The sequence below is a fragment of the Dunckerocampus dactyliophorus genome, chromosome 3 (assembly GCF_027744805.1).
Source record: "Dunckerocampus dactyliophorus isolate RoL2022-P2 chromosome 3, RoL_Ddac_1.1, whole genome shotgun sequence".
Classification (NCBI taxonomy): domain Eukaryota; kingdom Metazoa; phylum Chordata; class Actinopteri; order Syngnathiformes; family Syngnathidae; genus Dunckerocampus; species Dunckerocampus dactyliophorus.
The window spans coordinates 35,649,067-35,673,696 of record NC_072821.1 but is presented as its reverse complement, the minus strand read 5'-3'; the positions used below and the strand labels follow the sequence as shown (position 1 = coordinate 35,673,696).

The window sequence follows — 24,630 nt, the reverse complement described above, 5'->3', positions numbered from 1 at the left end:
CAAAGATTAAAAAGAACAGGGTGGTTGTGTTAAGTTAGAAGAAACATTTTCATTCCATTTTGTTTTGTGTGCTGATGACACAAATTTAATGTGCAGTGGTAAACATCTGATGCGTCTTCTGGATACAGTGGAGAGGGAGCTCGGAACCATAAAAAGATGGCTTACCATAAACTAATTAACACTAAACCTGAATAAAACTAATATATATTTGGATATCATCAAAAAATAAAACAAACACAAATTAAGAGAGATAATAGAGAAATAGAACAAGTAAATGAAAGCCAATTTTTAGTGATTATACAGTAGATGACAAACTAAACTGGAAACTACATTTAAACCATATAAAGAAGCACACATCAAAATTAATTGTAATATTACATCAAATAAAGTACATCCTCAACAAACATTCTCTGCATTTATTATACTTAACTTTTATTGAGCCATACAATGTTTATTGCATTGAGATTTGGGGACAAACAGTACAACCAGTAAAAGCAATCTTTTCAGTCACAACATGCCGATACATGACAAACCCTGGCTCACTAGTAAACTCAAGGGCTATCCACACAGAAAAGTTTTCAGGTCACAAAGGCAAAGTATTTTAGCGTTTCAGCCTCTCATCCACATGGGAACAGCGTTCTGGGTGACCTGAAATGGTATATTTTGAAAAGGGTTTCCAGAGTGGGAACACAAAAGGCGCCATGAGGCCAAATTCGGTTTAGCAAGGAGGTGAGGAATGCTAAACTAGCGTATTCGGACACACTCCAGCGGCAGTTCACTGCCAACGACTCTGCCTTTGTGTGGAGGGGGCTCAGGCAACTCACTAAGGCCCGTCCACCCGGGAACATTCTTGTAATTTTTTTTTTGGCGGGTTGAAAAAAAGATTAGTATATAGTTTCATCCAGATGGGAACGTATCACTGAGTGAAAACGATGTAATACACAAGGCACACCTACGTGTGGCGCTGTGAATGGGTACGCTGACGGAACCACATGACACCAAAAAGCAAGACCTAAAAAGTATACAAAAGTATAAGTTTTAGTATTTAAGTATAAATGTAAGTCTTAGCATTAATGTACTTAGTCTTAGACTTGTGTTAATGCCTTTCAATATAAGCCAAGTATACTTCACTGTACTATTCTTAAGTATATAAAATATAGTTTATAAAAAGTACTTCAAGTATACTTCCTCAGTTTTAGCATAAAATAAGTATACTCATAGTACACTAGAATAAACTTCTTTTTGCTAAGGTTACGTTTGTGTTGAATCTTCAAATTAAGAGCAGCGCATTAGTTCACTTTGTGACGTGACAATATTTAGCAATGTTACAAAACCCGTATTTTAGGGGAACCTTATGAAGATAGAAATTTAAGAATTTTTTCTTGTATCATATCCATAGTGCAAATGGCCAATTTATAAGCCCTCTTTTCTTTGTTCCATAAACAATTTCACGTTTTTTTTCGCCGCTGAAAAAATACACACAAAAGGAAGATATGTTTGGATGGATGGTATTTCTCTGTTTAGAAATATCTTCTAGATTAATCCATCATTGCACTCTGCTAATGGTTGTTTGCACTGAAATATCACTGCATTTATGTGTTTTATTATATTTATTTACGTATGGTACACGTAACCGGATATGACGTTTACGTCTGCTATGGGCATTGCGTAAGTTTTTACGTAGCTCAGTCTTGGTGGCGATCATAAGACGATAGAAACATCCGCATGCTAAGGAAGTATTTTAACAAGAGTGACTTATAAAATAACCTTCCAATATGCTACATATATGAAGTATGGTTATTGACCATTTATGTCCATACATTTAAAAAATAATAACTCTCACGGCACGTGATGTCGCAGAAGCGTTGTCGTAAAAAAAATTGATAGAGGAAGTGACGTAACTCGCGCATGCGCGGCACCGATTTCGTTCCGGGTACTTATTGACCACTTATCTGTATAATATATCTGGATAGCTCATACGTCGCACCCGCCCGTGCAAGCCGCTGAAGGCAAAGAGACGCCATCTTACCACTCACATCTCGACTACATTTGCACAGCATACATCGTGTACAAAGCAGATGAAAAGCGGGGAGATTCTCCCATTCCTTCAAGTAACGCAACCTTCGTCCCTTAAAAACGATTTGATACGTTATTCTCTATCTTTTGGCTATATTAAATGCACTTTTTCCCCTTCCAATTATCATTGCCTTTGGGACAAAATTCTACTCTGCACCCTGGCTCAGCACTCCCCTATAGCAATGCATAGTTCCATTCCAGTTCCATTCCACTAAAATCCATGGTCACGATCATTTACTTTTTTTCTTACTTTCATAGAATTCACTATGCTCTCGTCTGTCCAAAATATGAATCATAAAAGAGAGTGACTTTGGACAAGTTTTAAAATCATTTAATATTTTGCTGATTTTTTTTCTGATTTTTTTTGTTTGTGTTATGAAATAGAAATAACTTCTTTTCTGATATAGAAATATATTTGAACAAAAACCACAGGAATAATATGTGATCACCATAATGTGTAATAACCATAAACACATACACCCACACACACACACAGAAAACAACAACAACACTGAAACAAAACCATATGCTTTGGTTAAGACAATACGTTGTTTGCAATCTCAAACATACCGGTATGCATGTTCAGTAATATTATTTTCCAGAACATATCATATGAATGAATCCTTTTTACGTCAGTCATTCAGCAGCAAAAAAAAAATTGTTGTTTATCCAAATGAAGGGTCATGCCGGGTCAATTGTATGCAAAGTGGCTTGCTAACTGCACTGTATACAATGCCTGGTAAGCATCATGGAAACACTGAGATTTTCCCATTCCTTCAAGTAACGCAACCTCCGTCCCTTAAAGAAATACATATATCATGATGTTACAAAAAAAGCACGTAAATTTCCTCTTAGCTATTATAGACCTATATAAACGTATCAATTCTGGACATACATTTAATCAGAGGAATTTTACACGATCAAAAATATCTGAGAGATCGACAGTGCAAAACCCTTAAATTATCAATCATAAATCCACATTTCAATCATACTTACAGGTGAAATGTTCGTCCACGGCCTTTGAACTGGCGATTTGTGCAGTTAATAGCTGCACATGCAGGCATCTTAAGGCAAAATTTGTGTCCAATCCGAATTAATAAAAGAAGTTCACCTAGAATGCAAAAGCTTGTCGAGTGTTTCTTGGGAGTAGCAATATGGCGGCCGTGTGGCTTCACAAGTCATCGCCAATGAGCTAGTCAGATATATAATACAGATCAGTGGTAGTGACAAGCCCACTGAACTCTATACTACTGGAAGGGGCGTCCCTGCTGACTGCATGAAGCCATTGGTCGGCCACCTTGCTTCACCCAAAAAGCACACACGCATACAAATACATGTATCATTCATTCACTACATTTATTATGGTTCGGTATAAAAATTAACACGAATTAACAAAAATTCGATTGAAACAGAGGAAATTTACTAGACCCAAATCTCAAAAATTCCCTCCAGTTTAAGTTTTCTCCTTCCTCTAAGGTGTGAAATTACAATGCAAAACAACTCAATTTCAGTGTTCACAAGGTATTTGTTATGATAAGGATCTACGTAGTATCAAAGTTAAATGCAACGCATACCTTTAGAAGATGATCAGGAAAGTCAAATATTGTTGGAACTGCATTTTGTCGTAATCTAACAGTCTGGCCGGTCCTGTCGAAGTTCTCCTCGGTGAAATGACTTGAACAGAGTTGCGATCTGGCTGCAGGAATCCACCTGTCTCTCCGCATATTTACTACCCATTGATTTAAAAGTTGAGAATTGCAGTGTGGAAATCTAAAAGAGAATAAGGGGTAATTTACAACTATTTAGATGAAAAGATGCTTACAGATTTAAAGTATCTATTTTTTAAACTATTTTTGTTATAAGCATTGACCCACCTGTGAAATGCAAATCCCTTCTCGCGATTTTCACGAGTATCACGATTTGTGCAATTAATAGCGGCACAAGACAGCATCTCCAACTCCTCTTAGTTGTGAGGCTTTCTTGTTTTGGGTGAAACAACATGGCGACTTCTATACTTCCGGTGGCTTCAAGCCTTCAATGCGCAGCAAGCGATCGGGGCCATTCCAGTTATAGAGTTCAGTGGACAAGCCCCATGGCAGATGACACGAAGTTCGCTTCAGTTCACTGCCTACAGCGGAAGTCACCGAGGGCAACTCAAACTGCTATTGAAATGCAGCCAAAAAGAAGATGGCGGGCTAGGCGGCTGTGGCTTTCTGGAAATTTAAAATTTACGATTAACCAATGATATCGGTTCACGACAACCTTAGAGATTAGTTCTACAGCCAACGAAACGGAAGTTGAGTGTGTGCCTCTTGAGGTGCTATCCGAAGTAAAGATTGATGACATAGTAGAAGATGAAGCTATGCTAAGATGGCGACGGCCAGTCAAAGAAAAGGCGGAAGAGAATCAGCGCCACCAACTCCCAGCAAACCATCTAAGCAGAAAAAAACCCAAACTGCTGACAACGGTGAGCGAATTCAAGTTTTCAACAACGTCTTTCTGTACGCCGATCTTACACCCCGAATAGAGAGTTGACCATGCTGAGCAAGGTAAACAAAGCTGCCAAAGTGGTTAGCTTGACGAAGGTCGATTCCTCGTTCTGATTGAGGTCCATAACGATTCTGGATTTCGACTCTTTGAACAAGCAGGGTCATAAAAGTTTGCATGGTTTAAATGAGGGCGCTAACCAGAGTTCCTTTCGGATGAAATGTCAGGATTTCTCCATGATTTTTACTCACATGGCTATTTTCAGCCGGTGTATAAATGTCAAAGATGCACTGAACTTGAATATAACTGTGATGAAGTTTGTTTCCACAGGAGTACATTTTCACAAATAGTGTTTATTAAAAAAAAACACTAAAGAAAACCAACTAGCCTTCTTAGACTGCAAGGTAATTATAGGAAAGGACAGACAGCTACTTACAGAGGTCTTTAGAAAGGCCACACACACTGACCAATACCTGCTTTTTGAATCAAACCATCCACTACAACATAAACTAGGGGTTATTAGGACCCTCCAACATAGAGCGGAACAAATACCAACTAGTGCTGAGGGAAAGAAAAAGGAGACACAACATGTCCAGAGAGCGCTCTCAACCTGTGGGTACCCACGGTGGGCTTTTAACAAATGTCAAAAGAAGAGAGTAGGGAAAGAAACCCAAAAGCCCACAGAAGCAAAAAGGAGAGGAGTGGTAGTCCCTTATGTAGCGGGGGTCTCCGAAAAACTCCAGAGGATCTTATGGCAACACAAAATTCCTACCTATTTCAAACCAGTAAATACCCTGAGACAAAAATTAGTGCATCCTAAAGACAAGGCTCCAAACCAGAAACAGAGCAATGTGGTCTATTCCATCCACTGTAAAGATGAGGAATGCAAAGAGCACTACATTGGGGAAACTAAGCAAATGCTCCAAAAAAGGCTTTATCAACATCGCAGGGACAATGCGAGTGGTCCTCAATCAGCAGTACATCTACACCTGAAAGCTACCAATCACTCTTTTCAGGACAGCGAGGTAAAGATTTTGGCCAAAGAAAACAGATGGTTTGAAAGAGGAGTAAAGGAAGCTATTTTTGTCAAACAACAGAACCCATCATTGAATCGGAATGGTGGTTTGAGGTTTAATTTGGACCCTGTGTTCAGCAGGTTACTGAGACCAAAACCCACAGCTCTTAGTCTTGCAAATGAGGTGAAGGCAGGGCCGAGCCAGAACAATAGATGCTAACAAGCCAGTATCAGAGTCGTTCATACCCAATTCAGGGAGCGACACTTCCCTTTTATCGTAGGTGTGAATAACAGGATAGGATTATACCACTGCTCCGCCCAGGCTTAGTGTAACGAACCAATAGGAGGAGGGTGTTGGCACACCAATTCCGCCCACTCTTACTGTATTTAAGGCCTAAGCTACCAGCACTTATTAGTTTGCTGACGAAGCTCTTCGGATGAGGAGCGAAACGTCCGACACCTTCTACACAGAAGTACAGATGACGTCTCAAGAAGCCTTTTCCTCGATGGACAACTCCTGTATGACTGAGAGCCTACACAGACGAAGTTATACATATATTTTTTTTAAAAACTGCATCTCAGCTTTGTCATATAGGTGAAAAAGTGTATTTTTAGAATAAAGTTCGCTCTTTGGTCTTTTTTCCTCGACTTTTGCTTTTTTTAAAAATGAAAATATTTCAACTTTCTTATTGGAAAATTTTCTTCTCGCAGTATTATTCCTGTATTCCCATACTTTTCCCAACCTTATTTTCCAAGAATTACAACTTTATTCTGCTTTGTTTGTTTCTCATAATATTCTGACTTTAATAAAATCCAACTTTTTTCTGCAATAATTCAACTCTAAGCTACTAAAATGACATTAATTTTCCTCATAATATTTATTCTCATAAAATTACAACTTTTTTTGTCGTTAGAATACGACTCTCACATAATATTTTGAGTTTATTCTCATAAAATTACAGCTGTTTTTTTTTGGTTGTTCCAACTATTTAAATTTTTTTCTCGTAAATTATGACTTTGTTCCCATAATATTTTTACTTTATTCAAACTTTTTCCGTGAACTTTTTCTAACTTTCTTTCACAAAATCAAACTTTTTTTTGTTTCTCATTTTTTTGTTTCAAAGTTCAATTTCAATATTTTAATTTCTTGCCATACGGCAAAAAGTGAATCAAGACAGCAGAGCCAGCGTACTGACGTTGCTGTAGCATAATCCAGCCTTATACCAAATCATGTAAACAGTGATCCATTATTCTGTCAAGACACTGAATTAATGGCCATGAAACACTACACACACAAACAGTACACAGAAGAAAGTGTGTAGCGAGTTTCAGGAGAGACATCTCAAAGATTATGTCTGGGCTAAACTGTGTTTGTGTTGTTTGCGTCCTGCAGATGTACAGCAGCTGATTGATCAAGAAGAACATCCCTGTCACCCGCAGGGGTGGCGCTTTGCTTTAAAGCAGGAGGATCCTCAGCACCCCCACATTAAACAGGAAAAGGAGGAACTCTGCATTACTCAGGAGGAGGAGGAAGAGTGTCTTCTAGGGCTGGAGGAGGCTGATGTCACCAAGTTGCCACTGACTGGTGTCTCCGTCAAGACTGAAGTCCATGAAGACAAACCACCTGAGTCCTTATGTTGGTTGTCTCTTTCACACGTCCAGCAAATGTTTGGTCATCAAGAAGAGTGTCCCCCTCAGCCACAGGGAGGGAGCTCCACTTTGAAGCAGGAGGATCCACAGCCCCCCGATGTTAAAGAAGAAGAAGAAGAGGAGGAGCCACAGACCCCCAACGTGAAAGAGGAAGATGATGAACTCTGGATCACTCCGGAAGGAGCGTGTCTTTTAGGGCTGGAGGAGGCTGATCTCACCAAGTTGCCACTGATTGGTGTCTTTGTGAAGACTGAAGACCATGAAGACAAACCACCTGAATCGTTACATTGGTTGTGTCCTTCCGATGTCCAGCAGATGATTGGTCATCAAGAAGAACGTCCCTCTCAGCCACAGGGGGGGAGCTCCACTTTAAAGCAGGAGGCTCCGCGGCCATCTGACATGAAAGAGGAAGAGGAGGAACTCTGCATCACTCAGGAAGGAGAGAGTTTTTTACGCCAGGAGGAGGCTTTCCTCACCAATTTGCCACTGACTGGTGTCTCTGTGAAGACTGAAGACCATGAAGCCAAACCACCTGAGTCCTCACAGCTTCATCACAGTCCATGTGAGGAGAACAGAGGGGCGGAGCCTCTAAGCTCATCACAACACATGACAACAGAAACTGATAGAGACCACTGTGGAGGATCACAAGCAGATAATCTCTTAGCTCCACTATCAAATAATAATGAGACATCACACTCTCCTGATGACGAAGACAGGGACGACAGCCAAGAACCTTTGAGCAGCGGTACAGACTGTGAAGGTGATATGAGGACTCACACTGGAAGAAAACAATCTGAATGTTCTAAAAAGAAGACAGGTGCAAAATGTTTCACCTGCTCAATTTGTGCTAAAAGCTTTTCTCGTAATAGTCATTTGACTACACACATGAGAACACACACAGGAGAAAAAGCATTTAGTTGCTCAGTGTGTGCAAAAAACTTTTCTCGTAAGAGTAATTTGACTACACACATGAGAACACACACAGGAGAAAAAAGATTTAGTTGCTCAGTGTGTGCAAAAAGCTTTTCTGTTAAGTATCATTTGACTCGACACATGGCGATACACACAGGAGAAAAACATTTTGGTTGCTCCGTTTGTGCTCAAAGATTTTTTGCAAAGTCACAAATGGTATCACACATGAAAAAGCACACAGGAGAAAAACCCTTTTGTTGCTCAGTTTGTGCTCAAAGCTTTATTCACAAGTGTTATTTGACTCAACACATGCGGACACACACAGGAGAAAAACCCTTTGTTTGCTCAGTTTGTGCTGAAAGCTTTATTTACAAGTGTTATTTGACTCAACACATGCGGACGCACACAGGAGAAACACCCTTTGTTTGCTCCGTTTGTGCTAAAAGCTTTTCTCGTAAGTCTGATTTGTGTCAACACAGGCTGACGCACACAACAGAAAAACCCTTGATTTGCTCAGTATGTGCAAAAACCTTTGGTAATAAGTATTATTTGAATCGACACATGCTGACACACACAAGAAAAAGATATTTTAGTTGCTCAGTTTGCAATAAAAGCTTTTCTTCTAAGGGTGCTTTGACTACACACATGGTAAAGCACACAGGAGAAAAAACATTCAGTTGCTCAGCGTGTGGGAAAAGCTTTTTTTTAAAGGGTGATCTTACTCGACATATGCGGGTGCACGCGGGAGAAAAACCCTTTAGTTGCTCAGTTTGTGCGCAACGGTTCTTTCAAAAGTCACATATGGTATCACACATGAGAACACACACAGGAGAAAAACCCTTTGGTTGCTCAATTTGTGCAAAAAGCTTTTCTCAGAAGTCTGATATGACTCAACACATGCGGACGCACACAGAAGAAAACCCCTTTTCGTGCTCAGTGTGTGGGAAAACCGTTTCTAACAAGTATTATTTGAAACGACACATATTGTCACACACTAGAAAAAGGTCTTTTATTTGCTTAGTTTGTACCAGAAGCTTTTCTTACAAATGTGATTTGACTCGACACATGACGACGCATACAGGAAAAAAACCCTTTAGTTGCTCAGTTTGTGCTCATACGTTCTCTCGAAAGTCAAAGATATTATTGCACATGAGAACACACAAGGGAAAAATCCTTTAGTTGCTCAGTTTGTGCTTCACTTCAAGGTCAAAGATTGTATTACATGTGAGAACACACGGGGGAAAGTGGCTCAATTTGTGATAAAAGATGTAAAAACACGAGAACATGCACACAGGAGAACCTATTTGTTGCTTCGTATGTGGAGAAAGCGTGTCCGAGAAGTGCGCAACTATACCATATTATTTTGTAGAAAAGTTTTTAAAGTAAAAATAGTGATAGATATTTAAAGCTTTGTATTTAAATACTAAGCTTTGTGTTATTATTGCTTGTTGGTGTCAATATTTCAGCTTTTTCTCATTGTGCCTTTTGCTCTATTTTTACTTTTTTTGCTGTTTTTTAATTTTATTTTGTTTCTGCAGTGATGCAATGACAAATTAGCCACGGTCCACAGATGGGATCCCCAACCTGTCGAGCGCAAGCTACTAGCCTTAGACTTTGTTGGTCGCTCCTGATCAAACTCTTAAGAGCAGTTGAAAAATGGCTAGAATTTTCATTTTGCACATTTGGATCTTAATGAGGTTTTAAGTAGAGCTACAATATGCAAAAACAAGAACAGGGAGTGAGACAAAAAGCATTTTGAAAAAGTAATTTATTGAAAACAACAATTGAACTGAAATAGGCTCTTTATCAGCTGATCAAAAGTTTAGGGCTATAAAAGTTAAAATCTGCTCAAAATGTTAATTTTCTGTCATGCATTCACACTGTCATGCCCTCCTGATGACTAAAGCTAAGACGTTTTCTCTTTTTGAACGTGGTCGGATTGTGGAGCTGCATTAGCAAGGCCTCTCGCAGCGTGCCATTGCTGCTGAGATTGGGTGCAGCAAGACAGTCATTCTAAAAAAAGATCCTGAGCATTATAGAACAAAAATGTCAAGTGATAGGCTAAAAAAAAATCACACCAAGTGATAGGCTAAAAAAAAATCACACCTGCGTTGAGCCAGAGGATCTAATTGGCTGTCCATCAAGATACAGGGCGGTCTTCCACCCAAATTAAGGCCCTTACTGGTTCTCCAAGGACTTCTTCAGGGAGAATAACAACTCTTTTGGACCATCCTGCATGTTCCCCTCATTTCAATCCCATAGAGAACATTTGGGGATGGATGGCAAGGGAAGTTTATAAAAATGGCCATCAGTTCCAGACAGTTTATGCCCTTGGTGAAGCCATATTCACCACTTGAAGCAATGTTCCCACTAGCCTCCTGGAAACACTCGCATCAAGCATGCCCAAAGCCATTTTTGAAGTGATTAACAAGAACGGAGGAGCTACTCATTACTGAGTCCTACTGAGAACATTTTTTGTTCTGGTTTGAAGAGTTTTTTTAACAACCTATTTCAGTTTTTTTTTGTGTGTGTTGAAATTACAATCTCCATTTTTTTTGTCTCACTCCCCCTTCTTGCCTTTGCATATTGTAGCTCACCTTAAAACCTCATCAAGATCCAAATGTGCAAAATGCAAATTCTAGCAATTTTTCAACTGGTCTTAAGATTTTGATCAGGAGTGTATTCTCGTGAACGACCAACAAAGTCCCAAAATCAACTAGTAGCTCGCGATCGACGGCTTGGTGACCCCTGATCTATACCTTAGATAATTAATAATCCGTATCCAATATCTATTGTTATCTGATCATTTGTAGTGTGAGTTGAAATGTGGTATTTGAGAGTGTCAAAGTATAACAGGTGTGCAATAATTGAGTGGAAAATAAAATATGGCATAAGAAGGGAAACCATTCTGGAAAACTAAATAAAACCGGATGGAAATGTAATGATAAATAATGGAGTTAGAATGAAACGTGTATGATTGCAAATCATTGGAAGGGATTGTACAAGAATTTAAAATGAGTCTGCATGCAATCAGAACTATGCAATAACCGAGATATTATGCAGATATTTTATTGTAAAAGTAGTTCGTTGTTCATTGTAACTGTTGTTTTGGCAATTATTTCTACCAATAAAGATTGTCCAGGAAACCAAGCTGTCTTTTGTCTCTTTTATTGTCAAAGCATCGGATCACTACTGAACAGAGAGCAGTGCCGTCTGTCCAAAAGTGCGTGAAAAAAAGACACAAACAGGCATATATAATCAGTGTGTGGAGGTACATGAGTGGGGATTTATTTGGGAGTAGGCACTTACACTTATCGAGAGGAGCCAACTGCGAGAATTAAAACCTCATTGGAAGTTACATAAATTCTTATTTTGTAAGTGCACTGTTGCAACCAATGTGACTTATGTCCTAGATTGGGATTCACAGCCAACGAAACACTTGCTTGCATTACTTCCTCCAAGGAACAGGCACATGTTGTATTAGACTGGAATTTCTGGCCCAGTAAGTGTCAGTAAGGACTTGGAAGCATTGATGTTTATACATTTCGGCCTTCGTGAAATCACCTGGTGGCACTGGGACGACATCAAACTTCTGGGTAAGCAGCGTTGAAGGTGTCAGGATCACAGGTGCCTCTTGATCAGAAGAAACAGACACCAAAGGGCTTGCATTTGTGACAGCTGTGACTTCAGCCATCAATTTTGTCAGAACCTCATGAGTCTGCTTAGGGTTCCTGCTTATCAGAGCATTGAGTCTAGAATGCTTTGCGTAACACCTTTCATATGCTCCCATGTGAGACGAATGTGGAGGGTTGCAGACCTAGTAACACCGCTGTTTGCGCAGGTAGTCATTTATACCTGTTTCACCAGGTTCTGGAGGAATCACCGGTCCACGGATGATGCAGTCAACACTGCCATCCACACAGCCCTTTCTCACCTACAGGGCCAGGACACATATGTCAGAATGCTATTTATAGACTATAGCTCTGCATTCAATACAGTCAACCCCCACAAACTCACAAATAAGCTCCTCACACTTGGCCTGTCACCCTCCCTCTGTAACTGGGTGTTTAACTTTCTAACAGGCAGGCCCCAGTCAGTCAGAGTCCACAATCGCACATCCAGCTCAAGAATTGCGCGCACTGGGACCCCACAGGGGTGTGTGCTGAGTCCGCTCCTCTACACGCTCTTCACCTACGATTGCGTGGCCTCCCAGAACAACACCAGCATCATTAAATTTGCGGATGACACTACAGTCATCGGCCTGATCACTGGTGGCGTTGAAACATCATACAGAAGAGAGGTGGCGGACTTCATAGCTTGGTGTCATGATAACAATCTCCTTCTCAATACAGATAAGACTAAAGAGATGATCATCGACCCAAGAACAAGGGAAAAGGAGCCGCATAGACCCCTGTTTATTGATGAGACTTAGGTGGAGAGGGTGAAAACCTTCAAGTTCCTTGGCACACACATCAGCGAGGATCTCACCTGGTCTCACAACACCCAACAAATTCTGAAGAAGTCCCAAAGGAGACTGTACTTCCTGAGAAGACTGAGGAAATTTGGCATGTCCACCAAAATCCTTAGTTGCTTCTACAGATGCACTATGGAAAGTGTCCTTACCGCCTCCATCACTGTTTGGTACGGTAACTGTACAACACGAGATAGAAAGGCACTCCAGCGGGTGATCAAGACCTCACAGAACATTGTTGGGGCAGCCCTCCCCTCACTGCAAGACATTTATAAATCTAGAGTCCTACGCAGAACACACAACCTCATCAAGGACAGCACACATCAACAACACTCATTATTCACACTCCTACCGTCAGGCAGACGCTACAGGAGTTTGAAGTCCAGGACCACAAGGCTGGCAAACAGCTTTTACCCACAGGCCATCAGGCTTCTCAACGAAGCACTCACACACGCCGCACGCAACACACGCACACACTCATAGCACTTTATTTATTTATTTATTTGTATTATTTATCTGTATTAATGTCTCTTCTGTTGTTGTTGCTTAATTTATTAGTATTTATGTTTCTTATGTTCTTATTCTTTCTTGTGTTTTCTTTCTTTTCTTGGGAGAATGAACAGAATAAGAATTTCATTGCATAGTATAACTGCCTGTTTTACTATGCATATGACAATAAAACTCTTGAATCTTGAATCTTGAATCAACTTCAGGTCTTTGTCCTGCAGTCAACACACAAGGGAAACCCCTTGTAGTTGCTAAGTTTGTGCTAAGAGATTCTATTCCAATGCTAGTATGGAAAAACACATGCGAACGCACACAAAAGAACCTGTGAACCTCTGTGTTTGTTTCTCCATTTGTGGCAAAAGCGTCTCTGAGAAGTGAGCAACTACACCACACGAAAGCTTGTCAAGAAGGGTTGGGATCAGGAGAACCATTCTTGGAACCAAAAAGATTTTGACTGGTCTTTCTGACATTCATTTATACCTTAGATAACTAATGCTATCAATATCCAATATTTATTGGTGTTTGATCAAATGAGATGTGAGTAGAAATGTGAAAATTGAGTGTGTCAAAGTATAACATGCCCATGTACAATAATACATAACACAAGACAGGGAAACCATTGTTGTAAAACAACAAAAAAGTGTGCTGATAAATGATGTTAGAATGAAACGTGAACTTTGATTGACCTGTAAAATAATCTGCAATGACTTAAAAACAAAAAGAGCACAAACTACCATTTAAAGGGCACAAAACAGCAAACAGCAAATTAATGTGACTATTTGACCAGAGTTTTGCATGGGGTGGGTGAGCAAATTCACACAGGTGAAGGAAAACTGTCAGAGTTATGATCACATGAAAGTGAAATAATGACAGGTTATATGTTTATTTATTTGAACTAATATTTGGCATATTTTATAGTGAATTATAGACACTTGTTTGATTAAAAAGGGCAGGAGATGGTGAAGGGCTGAGGGTGGCAGCATTCTGCTTAAAGTGCTCTACAATACACGTATGAATAGGGGCTACAGGTATCCCACATTGTCAAGTAGACAGTAGGAGTGATGTGTCTGCCGCGAACGAATTGGCTCTCAGAGCTCTTTCAAATGAACGACAGGCTGCTACTTACTACTACTTAACACTATAGTATATTCTGTTTGCTGCCTCAGTGGTGGTGTAAGCTATTTTTATGACATCCTTATTTTGTTATAAGTAAACAGGATGTAGCCAACGGAGCTCTTATTTTGAAGGCCGGAAGTGTGTTGTGTGGGTTGAAAAGGTGACTTGACTAACGAGACTAGCTGTGTACAGGAATAAGCGTACTTCCGAGAAAAATAGCTCCCGTCCCTTATTTACAACGAACTTCCTCATCAGCGGACAGCCTGAACCCCTCGGTTACATTGACAAGAGACAGTCGTGATTTATTGTTGGACTTTCCTGATTCTGACTGGTACGACATAGCGCATCAAAGACAATGTATTATTGTTATTGCCACTGTTTAAATATAGATAGATACTCAAGTACTCGCCCTACGGATGCCCACTCCGGTACCGTAGATAGCGGTATGCACGTAAAATGTTGGTTGCGACCCGTCATAAAGAATGCATGCGTACTACTGTTTTAGGTAAAACCAAAGAAGTAGATAGACACCGCATCGAGTGAGTTTGTCCTCTGCTGTGATACGTCAACACCACCGCCATATTGGATGGGTCAAGGCTGCCCTGTAAATTAATACAAGTCAATGTACTTACTTTCATAAAGCGCCTTTCTACAAATATTTGGGAAACAAAAGCATTGTTTTAGTGCGTAACTCTTTCCCAAGTATATTAGTGCGTGTGTGAATGTATAAACGAGATGAATTAACTTTAATTTCTTTGTAGAAAGGTGTTTTATTAAGGTAAGTACATTTACTTGTATTCATTTACAGCGCAGCCGTGACTCATCCAATATGGCGGCGACGTTGACGGACGGCTCAGCACTCGATGCGGCGTCAAGCTATGCCGGTATTTTCGATGATATTTTGTCCCCCATAGCACACAATGATTGTTGTTGTTGTTGTTTTTTTTTTAGCACACGATGATGGTTTACAAGCCAGCGCGAGAAAAATTACGTCACCGGCGAGAGAAAAATGAGCGCTTGATTTGCTCACCAGCACAGAACGTGTAAACTATCGTTTATCGGAGATATTTTTAATGTTATAGGATTTGTCGGTATTACGTAATAATTCCTCATATCGGCCCAATAATTATATAGAGACCAATCTAGTTTGTAACGTAACGACTCAACCTAAGAATTTACACCCCGGTACAATAGGTGGCGGTATGCACCTATACGGGGAAAAGGCCATAATCCGAATGTATAGCCATTAAAAAAGAAGAAGGCAAATAAGACTTAGGTTAGAGTTAGGTCGCCATTTTGTACGATTGACGATTAACGTCAAGCCTTTTGCTTCGTGTGCTTGTTAGCCGCTACAAAGGGACTCGGAAATGATCAACACACCTCTAAGCAAAGATCAAGTGTGAGTGTAAAGTACAAATGCTGCGAGGTTGGCGTATCAGCGATTAACTGCGCTGTTGCACAAATATTTGTAGTGTTCGACAGAGCGAAAGTACGAGGAGGAACTTTCTCGAACAAAAGACAACGAGCGACAACGTCAACTCTTGGACGCGGTTTTTAAGAAGCAACAAGTTGTGTTACACAGAGCAGGTTTGATCACGTCTTCTTTTATCATTATTACCACTTATATTATCCCAAACCCGTCGCTAACTAAGTATTGTTATTTGTCGTTTGCGTGATGCTTTCACAAATAATACTTTGTCGTTGTCATACATGCCCTTTATTGTCACTCTCGTTAATTACTAACACCACTTGATGTGTTTTTTTTTAATATGTATTAACAATTGTACTCTTAGAGCTGTTGTTGCTGTTCGGTTCGGCCCTTTTAGCAGTGCAGGAACCACCCAGGGTCCATCTTTATATAACTTCTGTTTCATGTAGTTGTCTTGCTGGAATGTTAGTCACCTTCTGGCTTCAACCAGATTTAGCTAGTTGGCTGAGCGCCTTTTAGATAAAAGCAGGAAGACGGCTTATGATAAAATTGTGTGTGTGTGCAAGATATCTTTGAGAACAGGGTGTGTTTTTACTATCCAAGATGGCCTTGTGATTGTGTGTCATGCTTCTGTTATCAAGCACTTCACACATATCTCGGCACAACAAACGGGAAATACTCCATTCCTAACATTGTTCATTCTCAGGAAAACACTGCCCCTTGCATTTTGGTAAATATTTTTTTGGAAAGTATCTATTTACTATAAGTAATTGCTTTGTGTGAAGTAATTTACCCAACACTGGCTAACAGTAAGGTAATTTGAAGCAGTTGTGGAAAAATGGAGTGTAGCCTACTACATGGCTAAAACCAACAGAGGCACTGTTGATTATCATTCATCTCACCTCATCCATACAGTACAGGCACCCTCTATGACACGACTCCTCCAAAGTGTGTTTGTCTTCTTGTGTCCAGCAGACATCACCCTAAGCAGCTGGAGTGGAGCTCCATGATGGAGGAAAAGAAGCCACAGCCCCCCCACATTAAAGAGGAAGAGGAGGAGCCCCAGCCCCCACACATTAAAGAGGAAGAGGAGGAGCCCCAGGCCCCCCACATTAAAGAAGAAGAGGAGGATCACAGCATCAGTCAGGACAAAGAGCATCTTGATGGCCTAGAGGAGTTCCAGGTGATTCATGTCATTGTGAAGAGTGAAGATGATGAAGACAAAGGTGAAAGTGAGGAGAAGAGAGAGGTGGAGCCTCCGAGTAACAGCTCAACTCAACACATGGCAACAGAAGCTGATGGAGACCACTGTGGAGGATCACAAGCAGACAACCTCTTAGCTCCACTATCAGATAGTGACGACACAACGTCACACTCTCCTGACACTGATGATGACGACTCTAAAGCTGATATGACATGTCACACTGACAACACACACTTTAAATGCTCTCATTGTGACAAAACCTTTAATTACCGTAGTAATCTGAAAAGACACATGAGACTACACACGGGAGAGAAAACATTCACGTGCTCAGTGTGTAATAAACGATTCTCCTCAAAAGCAAATTTGACATCACACACAAAAAGACACACCGGAGAGAAACCTTTTACCTGTTCAGTGTGTGGTATAGGTTTTGGACATAACCATAGTTTGAAAACACACATGAGAATACACACTGGAGAGAAACCTTTTACTTGTTCAGTTTGTGGTATAGGTTTTGTACGAAATCAGCATTTGGTGGCACACATGAGAATACACACTGGAGAAAAACCTTTTACATGTTCCGTGTGTGGGGTTGGTTTTGGACAGAATAATAATTTGAAAAGACACATGAGAATACACACTGTTGAGAAACCCTTTGCCTGCTCAGTGTGTGGTATCGGTTTTGTACAAAATGGATATTTGAAAATACACATGAGAATACACACTGGCGAAAAACCTTTTACCTGTTCAGTGTGTGGCGTTGGCTTTGGACAAAATCAAAATTTGAAAGCACACATGAGAATACACACTGGTGAGAAAGTGTTCAGTTGCAGAGTGTGTGATGAACGATTCTCTTATAAGTACCAGCTTAACAATCACAAGTGTGCAGGTGAGAACAACAGCAGTAAATGAATCCGCAGGACTTTAAATAAAATGTCACTTTGGAAAAATAAAAAAGACGGAAACTATGACTTTCTACTATGACTACAACATCACGCATACAACGTGTGACATCGTTGCTGCGTGTGTAACACAGTCTTGTAAATAGGCTTCTACTGTTTAAATGTGTTGGTGCCCTGTGATTGGCTGCTGGCCAGTAGACGGTGTTGCCCGCCTCTCACCCCAAGTCAGCTGGGATCACTGATCTGTATTATATATCTGAATAGCTCATATGTCGCACCCGCCCGTGCAAGCCGTTGAAACCAAAGAGACGCCATCTTACCACTCACATCTCGACTCCATTGGCACAGCGTACATAGTGTACAAAGCAGATGAAGAGGCTGGCAGAACATCTATATTTTAAATTCAAAAGCGGGGAGATTCTCCCATTCCTTCAAGTAACGCAACCTTCGTCCCTTAACGATTTGATACGTTATTCTCTATCTTTTGGCGATATTAAATGTACTTTTCCCCTTCCAATTCTCATTGCCTTTGGGACAAAATTCTACTGTGCACCCTGGCTCAGCACTCCCCTATAGCAATGCATAGTTTTTTCTAGAAAGAGATTTTAATTTTAACTGCATATCCATCCCTTTTTTCCACTAAAATCCATGGTCATGATCCTTTACTTTTTTTTCTTACTTTCATACAATTCACTATGCTCTCGTCTGTACAATATATAAATCATCAAAGAGAGTGACTTTGGACTGTGCGAATGTAGTCGCGATGTGAGTAGTAAGATGGCGTCTCTGTGGCTTCAGCGGCTTGCACTCCGGCGTGCGACGTATGAGCTATCCAGATATATTATACAGATCAGTGGTTTTAGGTACATTAACTGTGACAGTACAGTCAAGCTGTGTAATGGCACATCGACAGAGGAATTGATCTGATTGGTTCATATTTGTTTCTGATTGTTAAATCAGATCTCTTATCTTACACATTCGTCATAGCTACATTCAATGAATATGTATATATACAAAATAACAAACCATTTTATTTTTGTTAAAGAAAAACAAACACCCAATACCCAATGTCAAGTGGAAAAAAGCTACAAACCCACTGCGCATGCGTCGGTGGCCATGTTGGATTACTGTAATATTTTCTATAAATTTCTAACGAAATGAAATGGAAAATGAAGCAAGACGACGACAGTGAGAAGGCGTTTGTTTTCTTTTCTCTCTGTATTCCGCATAGGCGAGGAATCGATTAATTAATTACTGTTTGAAAAAATAAAATCTCGGCGTCACTTTGGAGATTGCGGGGCTTGCTAGCTGCTACGCGGAAGTGACCAACACGTCGTTAAGTGTTGTTATTGTGTGTGAAAATGTGTAAAGTACAAATGCTGAGAGCGTTGGTGAATCAGCGGCTAACTGCGGCTGTTGAAGAAATATTTGTAGTGTTGGAAAGAACGATAGCAGAGTACGAGGAGGAACTTTGTCGAACAAAAGAGGAGAACGAGCGACAACGTCGACTACTGGACGCTGTTTTGAAGAAGCATAAAGTTGTGTCCTCCGGAGCAGGTTTGTTCACTTCTTCTCCTATCAGTATTACCACTCACATTATCCCTAAACCGTCGCTGACATTATTATTGTTATTTGTCGTGTAAATTTTGTTTGATGCTTTCGAAAATAATACTTAGCCCTTGTTAGTGTCTCCTCATACGTCTCTTTTATTGCCACATGTTTTGTGTTACAGTCTTTAATTAATAACACCACTGGATGTGTGTTTTGTATGTACTGGAGTAACTGCATTTCTAAAGACGATATTGTTTTCTAGTAATGGGTATTTTTTTTTAATTACTATTTCAAAAGTTGTGACGCCGTTACAGTTTTGGACAGTGAAATGTAACATTTATTATGCACTGATTATCACTCCCTCGCTATAACGGCGGTTTTTCAGAAATTAATCAGTAAATGATGGCTGTTTTGTGGTAGACTACAGTCTATTTTTAGTCAAAACATATAGAAATTCAAGTGATATGTAGGCGGTAGTAATGACGCAAAACACTGAGACATTACCTTACATTACATATTACCTTAACACTGCGTAAAGTCATGAAGTCAGCCATGGCATGTCCAACATGATACAGTGAAAAGAAGATCTCCTCCCATTCCGTGTGGAAGTGGTAATTTTTTGGCTTCTTAGTTTTAGAAGAAATAAATTTGAGGCTAACTGGTTGGCTTTCTAGCTTTTTAGCTCGCTAGCCATCAGCCGTCTCGAGTCTCTGCGCAATGTGATGTAAACAATGAATAATAGGAGTGTAAAGGTGGCTATAGGCGTGTTATTTAATGTCTACAGGGCTGTAATAATGTTGAAATCGTATTTAGAGAGTCATAAACAGGTTTTGTATGTTCAAACTATGCTAGAAAATATTCCATATATAAACATTGAATCCTATATCCCGGAAATTCATTTACCGTGGTTGCGTCTGGAACCAGTTCACCGCTCTAAACGAGGAACCACTGTATTTATATATTTATGCTACAAATTAATTTGCTTTTTTGGGAAAGTAACTAGTAAGTATTGGTAATAGTTACTAGTTAATAACGAGTAACAACTAGGTAATAAAATGCTTTTTTCAAGTGATTTGCACAACATTGACAATCAGGCAATTTGTACTGCCTGGCTGAAACCATCAGAGGCGCTATTGATTCAGTCTCATCCATCTCATCCCATCCATTCAGATACCGCCTATGGCGTAACTCCACCAAACTGTGTTTGTCTTATTGTGTGCAGCAGATGTCAGTGAGGAACATCTGCCCCCTGAGCAGCAGGAATGGAGCTCCAGGATGGAGCAGGTGGGATCCCATCCCCGTTATGTTAAAGATGAAAAGGAGGACCCCCAGCCCCCACACATTAAAGATGAAGAGGAGGATCACAGCATCAATCAGGAGGGAGAGCATCTTGAAAGCCTGGAGGAGTTCCCGGTGTTAGGTGTCTCTGTAAAGAGTGAAGATGATGAAGACAAAGGTGAAAGTGAGGAGAAGAGAGAGGTGGAGCCTCCAAGCAGCAGCTCAACTCAACACATGACAACAGAAGCTGATGGAGACCACTGTGGAGGATCACAAGCAGACAACCTCTTAGCTCCACTATCAGATAGCGACGACACAACGTCACACTCTCCTGACACTGATGATGAAGACTCTAAAGCTGATATGACATGTCACACTGACAACACACACTTTAAATGCTCTCAATGTGACAAAACATTTGTTAACAAGGGAAATCTGAAAAGACACATGACAAATCACACAGGAGAGAAACCATTCATGTGCTCAGTTTGTGGAAAAAGATTCTCTCAGAAGGTACATTTGACAGCACACACAAGAACACACACTGTAGAGAAACCTTTCTCCTGCTCAGTTTGTGGTAAAGGATTTTTTCAGAAGTCACATTTGCAAGAGCACACAAGAACACACACTGGGGAGAAGCCTTTTGCCTGCTCAGTTTGTCGCCAAACATTCTCTGTAAAGTCATCTTTGATAATACACACGAGAACGCACACTGGGGAGAGACCGTTTGCCTGCTCAGTGTGTGGTAAAAGATTCAGTCATCGTTCAACTTGGATGAAGCACACACGAACTCACACGGGAGAAAAACCTTTCACCTGCTCAATCTGTACTAAAACATTCTCCCATAATCATAATTTGATAGAGCACAAAAGAACACACACAGGGGAGAAACCATTTCCTTGCTCAGTCTGCCATACATATTTTCGTGCTCGTTCAGCTTTGAGTAAACACATGAAAACACACATTGGCGTCAATGTTTAGTATAATATTGATGATGGTCCCTGAGGGTACATTCAATGTTCTCTCTGTTGTGTAAAGATTGTGTTGCAAATCTGCAAATGAAAAAAATTCTTTCCATCCTTGCCACTCACTTATTTTTTCCTGTGCACCTATATAGATAATCTGGATATTATATAATTATTATTATTATTGTTTGTTATTATAACAGATAAAAGCCCTCCTACTCTCGACTGTGAGTGCGCTTTGGTTTTTGGTGATCTTCCTCGCTAGTTAATGGGGATCGTTGAGCAAAAATGGCACTCTCTCCCTGTGCTATTTCAGAGGATGTTGCATGTGAAGTCTCCATTGTCCTGTGAGTCCCTGCAGGATTTCACAGGCTGTTTTGTGCGATTGTTGTGGCCTGATTTTGCGGCAGCTTTTTCAAAAGTTTGAGGCAAAATTTGCAATGTTTTTTTTTTTTCAATAACATTGCATCAGCTGTTCTGTACCCATAACCACAAAAAGCACATGATCTACAAAAATATGCTGTATTTGTATAATTTATAGTTGACACTAGATTGGCAGTAAAAACACCTTTACTGAACCCAGTGTTTGGTTTGGTTTGGTATTAGTTTATTTGAACATGAAGGTTACGATGGAATACATCTCATGAATCATTCTTTGACAGTTTCACAGTGTCAAATTACTGTGTTATACAAACAAACACCACCAAAGGTTCACTCATTTTCTGTCGTCTGCTCTGACTTCCACAAGTTGCAGACGTTCTCCGTGCATGTTTTATGGTTATAAAGTGCTTGTGAAACTTTTCTTTATGTTCCAACACATTTGCACATAGTTGACCCCTGCTTTCGTTGAGAACATTGGGGAACTGTTGAGTGTGATTTATATTGGTGATTTTTGTTGATTACTGAGAGATTATCATCACAATTCCACATCTCTTTCAGTGTAAACAAGGAAGTGAGAATGTGGGTGTGTTGTTAAATATGTTACCCTACTACATTACTCAGAAGTCTTTCCTCTCTAGGCAGGCATGCTGTTGTCTGAGGTACGAGTGAGTATGAGAATTGTGCCATTAGAGCAATAATGAGTTGAGATATTGCTGCACGTTGCTGTTTCTGCTTTGTCTACACAAGAAACAAACATAACCATGGGTGGGCCATGCAGGGACACGTTTGATTGGTTAGACAGTTGACGTGTGTGTTTAAGCGACGCACAGGGACAAATTTGACTTGCCAAAATGTCAGTGATTGGCCAAAATGTGCGGGGATTGGACAAAGTTGTGGGGTCTGTTGAAAATTTGCATAAATTAGTCTGATCGCAAAATCCTGGTATTTGGCCTTGTCAAGCTAGTGGGAGATGGATAGTCTTATCTTTCCAGGGCACTGTTAATTCCGCTTTGATAATGCTCATGTCTGGTCAGAGTGTGGTTGTCACTGTGCACCTCCAGCAAAAAGACCAGCTTCGTCTTGAGTTGCAGGGGTATGCTGGAGCCTATCCCAGTTGACTTTGGGCGAGAGGTAGGTTACAACCTGGACTGGTCACATATAAACAACCATTTACATTCACACATTCAACCAATCACCAATTTAGTGTCTCCAATTAATAAATTAATAAAACCCACACGGGAGAAGATGCGAACTCCACACAAAGACGCCTAAATGGAGATATGAACCCAGATCTTCTAGATCTCTTGTCTGTGTGGCCAACATGCCACCATCTGGCCTAAACAAATCTATGTTAATTCTAAACACGTAACTTCAGCAACTTTTTACAAAACAAGTACCACAAAGCATGCTGGGAGTCAGAATCCCTGAAGAAGTTATATATATTGCTAAGAAGTTATTTATATTTCAAGAAAAAACTGCATCTCAACTTTGTCATTTAGGTGAAAAAACATATTATTAGCGTGAAGCAAAAAATAACCTGTCATACAATACTTTTCTACAAGAGAGGAAAAAGATGATCTCAGGGAAAAACTAAACTTAAAACACTTATACGCGAGAACAACGCTAAAAAAACACAGCTTTTCAGTATGTGGAATCAAATTATGGAAGACATTGAGTAAGCAACTCAAACAATGCAATTAAATGAGTGATTTTAAGAAACAATACAAGCAGTTGATGTTTGCAAAATACAGGGAAGAAGAGTCTTGAACTTAGTATGTTATGTTTATTTGTATTTATTATTATTTATTTATTATTATATTGATTATTATTTATTATGATTGTGACACAACCTTGACAATTATATTACCATATTGTTACATTACGTTATCACTTCTCTATGTATTAAAAAGATCACATATGAAAGACAGGAAGTGAATAAATGTACAGCAACAGATGTAAAATGGATGCGTGGGTAGGATTAAATAAGCTAAATAAACTGTGAATTGTACTATGTGATGTATTCCACTGTAACTTGTATGCATGTTCAAATAAAATTAAACCATTACCATATTTTTTCTTTAATATTTCAACTTTGTGCTACAAAAATGACATTATAATATTGCGACATTCTTGTAAAATTACGAGTTTTTGTTGTTAGATTGCAACTTTTTCGCTGGATATTTTGACTTTATTCTTGTAAAATTGCTGCTGTTTTTTTTAAATCTATTTTTATATTTGGACTTTCTTTTATATTCCGTATTTTGTTTTAATATTTCAGATTTATGCTCCAAAAATGACATAATTTTTCCTCATAATACTACAACATTCTGGGCCTTCCTAACGTTCTCGTTAAATTACCAATTTTTTTTTTTTTTTATATTTTAACTTGGTTCTTGTAAAATGATTTTTTAAATGTTTTTTTTCCTTTTTTCTTGTTAAATTATATTTTTTGAATGTGCCGCAGGCAGAATCTAAGGAGGCTGCAATATGTTTAAATAGGGTGACCAAATGCCCTGTTTTCCCACGACATGTCCTGTTTTCACTTCCTGTCCCGGTTTTCTTTTTGACAGTGACAAAAATTTTTCATTGGCCCATTAAATTGAGGGGCATGTTACATAATCCCTGAGAGCTGCTGCCTTGAGGGCAACTTTTTGAATGAGTGTTTCCAAAGAGTCACAAAAAGTCG

At 39.7% G+C, this 24,630-nt stretch overlaps 3 protein-coding genes across 8 annotated transcripts; all 3 read left to right on the top strand.

Annotated features, from left to right (window-relative positions):
* Positions 1-4,065: 4,065 nt before the first annotated feature.
* Positions 4,066-11,290, top strand: LOC129178223 (oocyte zinc finger protein XlCOF6-like). Its single transcript, XM_054770240.1, has 2 exons — positions 4,066-4,543; positions 6,972-11,290. The coding sequence occupies exons 1-2, from the start codon at positions 4,447-4,449 to the stop codon at positions 9,317-9,319; spliced, it is 2,445 nt and encodes an 814-aa protein (XP_054626215.1). The 5' UTR covers positions 4,066-4,446; the 3' UTR covers positions 9,320-11,290.
* A 3,157-nt stretch (positions 11,291-14,447) lies between these two features.
* Positions 14,448-18,339, top strand: LOC129178267 (gastrula zinc finger protein XlCGF8.2DB-like). 5 transcript variants are annotated; one of them, XM_054770325.1, is made up of 3 exons: positions 14,487-14,565; positions 15,043-15,118; positions 16,639-18,339. In XM_054770325.1, exon 3 carries the CDS (start codon positions 16,670-16,672, stop codon positions 17,777-17,779), a length of 1,110 nt encoding a protein of 369 aa, XP_054626300.1. In that variant the 5' UTR covers positions 14,487-14,565; positions 15,043-15,118; positions 16,639-16,669; the 3' UTR covers positions 17,780-18,339. The 5 variants fall into 5 exon arrangements, with proteins under 5 accessions (XP_054626301.1, XP_054626300.1, XP_054626299.1 ...); XM_054770324.1 differs by lacking the exons at positions 14,487-14,565; positions 15,043-15,118 and adding exons at positions 15,477-15,633; positions 15,707-15,821; XM_054770323.1 differs by lacking the exons at positions 14,487-14,565; positions 15,043-15,118 and adding exons at positions 15,477-15,633; positions 15,707-15,821 and having other exon boundaries at positions 16,636-18,339.
* Positions 18,340-18,551: 212 nt separating this feature from the next.
* On the top strand, positions 18,552-22,645 carry LOC129178257 (zinc finger protein 771-like). 2 transcript variants are annotated; one of them, XM_054770290.1, is made up of 2 exons: positions 18,552-19,326; positions 20,546-22,645. In XM_054770290.1, exons 1-2 carry the CDS (start codon positions 19,131-19,133, stop codon positions 21,577-21,579), a joined length of 1,230 nt encoding a protein of 409 aa, XP_054626265.1. In that variant the 5' UTR covers positions 18,552-19,130; the 3' UTR covers positions 21,580-22,645. The 2 variants fall into 2 exon arrangements, with proteins under 2 accessions (XP_054626265.1, XP_054626264.1); XM_054770289.1 differs by having other exon boundaries at positions 18,553-19,326; positions 20,543-22,645.
* Positions 22,646-24,630: the final 1,985 nt, after the last annotated feature.